We start from the raw sequence: 6,000 nt of genomic DNA, 5'->3' as shown, positions 1-6,000 counted from the left end.
AAGGGAGAAGCTGGCAGGAAAGGTTGAAAATCATGATCACATGATATCTCGTTTAATAACTACAGCCAAAAAATCTGGCAAAATTAGCTCACTTAATGACTACGTTGCTTAACAATGAATTTTCCAATTAACGTTGTGATCGTATGCTGAGAACTACCTGTATTGGATTGAAAATAATGTGGATTGTTTTATAGGCTCACAATATAACAGACAAAATATAAAGAAAACAAGAAAGGAAATCATGCTGATAATTCTACTCTGGGTCACATGACTTCAAGAGACAGGAGTGGGGCTTAGAATGGAAGTCAATAACTTTCTATCTAAGCCATTGCCCAATTGTTTCTCCATAAGGATGCATGGAGAGTTTGTCAGGATTTTTTTTCCTCTGCAGTCCCTGGGTGGATCCAGTTTTTGGAAACTCAGGACATATGCCAATAGAAAACCCATTATAGCAATAGTATTTCTATACCGCTTCAGTGCTTTACTGCCCTCTCTAAATAGTTTACAGAGTCAGCATATTGCCCCTAACAATCTGGGTCCTCATTTTACCAACCTCAGGATGGATGGCTGAGTCAATATTGAACTGTTCAGGATTGAACTCCTGGCTGTGAGCAGAATTTACCTGCAATACTGCATTCTGACCACTGTGCCACCCCAGCTTTCAAGAATGGAAAGGATATGAATCCTTATTTTATTGACCTTGGAAGGATGGAAGACTGAGTCAACCTTGAGTCACTCAAGATCGAACTTCTGGCTGTGAGCAAAGTACCTGCAATACTGCATCGTGACCACTGTGCCACTCCTTTCAAGAATGGAAAGGAGCTCTCTGCATGGACAGCCCTTCACTGACCAGCCAACCCCAAACTAGGAGAATCTGCTACTGGAATTGCCACTTCTCCTGAGGGCTGGAAATCTCGCCTTTGTGTGTGTGTGTGGGTGGTGGTGGTGGTATGTGAGTGTTATCTTCATTGCTAGGACTTTAAAAAAAAACCACACACACACAATTTCCATGGAAGGGACTCAATGAAAAGTCAGCCCTTGTGCCAGTGGGGGAGGGGGCTGCCTTGCAGGGCCTTTTGGTTTATGCATCAGTGGGGGATATCAGCCTTCTGGTGATAACTGTGTGTCTTCTTCCAGAAGAGTAAGATTGCTGGGCCTGAACGAGGAGGAGGAGAACTGAGATGTGCAGTCTCCTCTCTGATAACAAAACTGGGCAGGGAGGTGCGGCACCCCATGGATGAATTAAATGGTGCAATGGGAGTGTTGATTTCACAGCTGGTCTCCAGCTCTGAAGACAACTAATGTGCACAGGAGAGCACAGGATTGGAAACTCCTGTTAGGGGTTGAGCACCTTAGCCTGACTACAGTCTGCCTTAGTAAGGGGCAGCCTCTCAGATGGTTGCTCTGGTGTAAGGCCATCTTCTGGTTCCTTCTGCTTTTTCAGTTATCTGTTGAAAGACGAACTGACAAAATACCTGAGCCCCTTCACATCATTTTTCCCCCCAACATTCTGTGGAGCTGGAAACAATAAAACTTGGGTTCTGATCCCTTTTAAAATAACTACGTTTATTTATCGAAGCTATTAGATGGGATTCTCCCAGTGCAATATTGTAGAGGATTACATTATTATTTATTACTGTTGCATTTATTCTTTTTCCAATAACGTTTCTGTTTTTATTTTACAACAGTCTTGCAAGGCAGGGCAATGACCAGCAGCATCCAAGATCATATCTTAGTTTCAAGCTCAAAAATGCCCCCCCCCGCTACTTTTGCAATTGTTCATAGAGCTAACTCCAATACCGAACTTAACCCATTAACAATATACTAAGCCATAAATTAAACGACGGGACAGGGTTCACATAGCTTTCCTCACCTCCCCCCTAAACCCCCGAAGTTAGCCCTATCCAAGCCCGGTCGATTTCACAAACGCAGCCGCCAGGTCTCTCCATCTGACTTGGCTAATCGTGGAGCGGGAACTCAGCCCGCTCGCATAAATCACCGAGCTCTAACCCGGGAGACCTAGAAAAAAGCGCGAACCAGCGGCTAAGGCTTGAGCGATTCCCGCCCCCCCACCCCGCTTCTTCTTCTCGCCTTCCTCCAGAATGGAAACGGCATCGCCCTTTTAAGAGCCCAGGCGATGGAGACAGGGAGGGGGAGGAGGCCCCTTTCTTGGAACAGCCACCGCGAAAAGCCGAGGAGGGGAGGGGAGATCGCGGGGAGGGGAGGGTCCGCCGGAGCTGTCTTCGCTCTTTGGAGGCAGCCCGGAGCCATCGGCGCGGCGCCCAGCCTCCCTCAGTTGGGGTGGCGTCCGCGGGCTCCTCGCTCAGTCTAGCTCGGGGGGCGCTCGACGGCGGCGCGATGGGGCTCCAGCGCTGCTGCGGGCGGCGGCCCCGATCCCCAGACCGCTTCCAGCTCCTCCAGCTCCTCTAACGGCAGGTGCCGCGGCGGGGGCTTCCCCCCCGAGCCATGTACGCCAAGGGCAAGGGCTCCAGCGTGCCCTCCGACGGACAAGCGCGCGAGAAGTAAGTGCTCCGCTTCCCGGACGCCTCTCCCCACCCCGCCGCCTCTTTCTCCCCGGGGATGAGGGCGACGGGGACGCCTCGGGACCCCACCCCTCCGGCCTCCCCCCCCTCCCCGCTTCCAGGCAACTCCGCGCTTCCCTGCTTTAAACTTTGAAGCCGGAGTTGGCCGCGCGCGCGCCGCTCCAAGCCGCGACCCCTCCCCTGAAAAGCGCGCCCTCTCCCTCCTTCCCTCCCTCGGATTGGGCGCCGGCGGGCTCCCCTTGGCGCGAGGGGAGACTGACCAGGGGGTGGAGGTGACGGGGGGCAGCGGCTCGGCTCTCCCGGCGAGCCCCGTCGGGGGGGGGGGGGGTGGGAAAGTTACGGGAGGGTCTTTTGGAATTTGGGGAAGGGCGGGAGGGGGTCGCCCGAGAACGGAAGAGTTGCCCCTGGTTAGAGGCGGAGAAGGGGAGATCGGAGGCGTCCTTCTCTCTCCACCCCCCGACCCCGCACACGCAGCCTTCATCCTGGGAGAGAGAGAGACAGAGAGAGAGGTTGGACAGCCCCGGGGTACGTTGCGCTCTCGCCCGACGTGAGGCAAGAAGAGGACGCGGGGATTGAACGCATCCGGCGGGCGGCCTTTGCCTGGACACCAAGCGTACCCCCCGACATACACACACCCGGGGTGGGGAGTGGGGTGCATCTGAGTGCAGCTTCGCCTCCGTCGCTCCCCCTCCCGCCCCCAGCTTCCTCCTTGCATCGCTCAGTTGTTTGCTCCAGGCACACGTGGGCGGCTGGTGTGTCTCTTCCTGTCTTCGACAGACCCCTTCTGTTGTTTCCCCCCCCCTCCCCAAATCTTCCCGCGATCGGGGGAGGAGGAAGACCGTGACAAGTGAAGTTTAGCCCCCCCTCCCTCGAGAAATGGAACCGCCGTGTCTCTGCTTGTATGCGCTGGAATGAGGACGCTGAATACCTCGGGAGGGGGGTGGTGTTGACCTCAGTTTTCCTCAGCGCTGATGTTTGCTTGCTGGAGCTGAGGAGGTTATGAAATACGTGGGGGCTACTCAAGAGGGGGGGAGGCTGCTGAAGCAGACCTCAGTGGAGAAGGATTAAAACGTGCATATCAAAGTTATTTACAGGGGAGGGGTTTCTACAGTCCAGAGGCTGGTATTGCAGAGCTCCCCCCCCCCCCCCACAATCTTACAGAGGGCTTCCCATTCCCTGATTTTGGACTATGCAGGCAGGCAGGCATAGATGGAAGTCTCTGCAATATCCCAGTTCTGGTTAAGTGGAAATATGGAACTCAAGGCCACCAGATACAACAAGGCTGCTCCTCGTCATTGGAGCCATATGGGATATGTTAAGGGTTTTTCCAGGCCACAGACTTCTGTTCTTATGCCCACCTATGGCTCAAAGATCTGAGCTGTGCTACCTGTGAATTAGGAACATTGACATAAAAAAATCTGAAGATACTTGTTGGGAACAAGCTGCCTCAAGATATGGGAGAGCTCACCATTTTGGACTACAGTATTTATTTTATTTTTTTGGGGTGGGCATTCACAAAGTCTAAGATCTATGGCACAGAAGATTCTCTTTTTATGATACCTTTACAGAAGAAGGTATCTGTTTATACTAGGCAGATGCCCTAGTGCTACTACATAAATATGATTAATAAAGTCCTTGGATAATTTGCTGAGAGGCCTGCAGATCTCTTTTTGCCCCTTTCCTGGCCCTTCCCCTTTGGTTTAACAGCTGTTTGGCCAGAAGACATTTGGTCAGGGAATGCCTTTTTTCCCCACTGTTTCCTCTCCTTGAACAAGCTTCAGCTAATTAATTCCTTCTTGTTGAGGTGCAGTTTAAAACCACCAGAACAGCAGCAAGAAAGAAAGTTGGCAATTGTGATGGCAGCAGCTGGGTAGGGGCTCTGGAAACATATCGAAAACATGGGGTCTAATAAGGTAAACCCATCATATCTGGGCTGTAGAAAGTTGGATGACCACTTGATAGCAGTATAAAGAATTTTCTGTTTCTCATTTCTCATGTCCAATGGACATCTGGATTTTTGCATCCCAGATAATGGTAGAACAGGAGCTTTTAAGGAAAGCAAAATTGGCCAGCCTTCTGAGGCAAAAAAAAAGGGGGGGGGAAGGAGGGAGAGAGGGAGATTGCATAGCATCTAGTAAGACTGTGCAATACATCATATTCAGTTGTACAGAGGTGCAATGGAAAACACAGAGAAATGAAACCCATCTCTGCTTCTCTTTAAAGCAACCATGTCTTTTTCCCGAACCATGGAATAACTGCAGAGGGTGAGATTCTAGGGCAAAAAAAATCTTACTGCTTTAAATAGCTACAGATAGGTGCTATGCTTGTATTCCTGCATGCTCTGATCAAACATCTTTTCTGAATTATTTCTCCTGCACAGCTCTAGTAGCTACGCTAATCAATAAGGGTATGTGTGAGGTAGAAACACAGTATTTTCAGAAGGTTTTTAAAAATATTTCCCTTTAGAAAATTCCCATAAGGCAGGCCACTCATCTTTGTTCATGTAATGTGGATAGGAAGGCTGAATCCGAGAGTTTGCTTTGGTGAATTCCAAGATTCTGTGTCCTTAACTTAAAACCACAGTTAGGACCAGAATTTCTGTCGTTAAGCAAGGCAGTTCTTAGGTGAGTCGTGCCCAGTTTTACGACCTGTTTTTCTCTGTTAAACAAAAACACTGCAGACAAGTGAATCATACAGTCATTAAGCAAATCTGGCTTCCCTCATTGACTTGCTTGTCAGAAACTGGCTGGGAAGATTGCAGAGAGCAGAGTTACCACTGCTATTTGCTGCAACCCTGTAAAATACATGCCAAAATTATTGACAAGCACGTGAAAGTTGATCACATGACCCTGGAGATGCTGCAGTGGTTGTGTGAGAACTGGTCGTAGGTCACTTTTTGTCAGTGCCATTGTAACGTCAATCATTAAACAAGTAAACAGTTGTAAGTCAAGGACTACCTGAATTCTCTCTTGGAAGTGAGTCTCTAGATATTTAGGTGCATTTATGAGTTTGCCTTGAAAGAGGCAAGATGTGCATCTGAACTATGCCTTAGGTTTGTGCAAAATTGCTGTCTGAGAATTCCAGATGGTAGAACCCACTTTTTCCTAACTCGGGCCTTTTAAGTTATGTTGAATTTGGATTCCCATGCTGACCAAGGTGATGGGTACTAGAAGTCCAGCACTTCTGGCAAGAATCAGGTTGGGGAAATCAGTGGCCATTTTGGCGTAGACCAACTGAATAATATCCTTCCCTCTGGAATCCGGTAGACCCAGAGACACACTTTTAGCTTCCGGAAAGCCATAAAGAGCCAGGTCTTCCCCCCAGGTGCATGATGGCGAACCTATGGCACACGCGCACACTTTCGGTATGCGACAACAAAAAAGGTCAGCCATCACTGCCCTAGGCATTGTGTTGGCTACAGTTGGAACCTGAGGATTGCATAGATTGGAGATGGTAG

At 49.7% G+C, this 6,000-nt stretch overlaps 1 protein-coding gene across 7 annotated transcripts in view; it reads left to right on the top strand.

Annotated features, from left to right (window-relative positions):
• The first annotated feature begins 2,214 nt into the window (after positions 1-2,214).
• Positions 2,215-6,000, top strand: part of SSBP4 (single stranded DNA binding protein 4) — a 58,188-nt gene continuing 54,402 nt past the window's right edge. For 6 of the 7 annotated variants that reach the window (XM_087922837.1, XM_087922834.1, XM_087922836.1 and 3 more), the window contains exon 1: positions 2,215-2,522. In XM_087922837.1, the coding sequence (XP_087778963.1) occupies positions 2,467-2,522 (56 nt within the window). In that variant the 5' untranslated portion in view covers positions 2,215-2,466. The remainder of the gene's footprint in view (positions 2,523-6,000) is intronic. The other variant, XM_087922835.1, reaches the window with a different exon arrangement.

The sequence above is a fragment of the Pseudonaja textilis genome, chromosome 1, assembly GCF_049901715.1.
Source record: "Pseudonaja textilis isolate UNSWEBS1 chromosome 1, rPseTex1.2, whole genome shotgun sequence".
NCBI classification, from domain to species: domain Eukaryota; kingdom Metazoa; phylum Chordata; class Lepidosauria; order Squamata; family Elapidae; genus Pseudonaja; species Pseudonaja textilis.
Note: the sequence above shows the minus strand (reverse complement) of the source record. Positions and strands in the feature narration are given on the sequence as shown.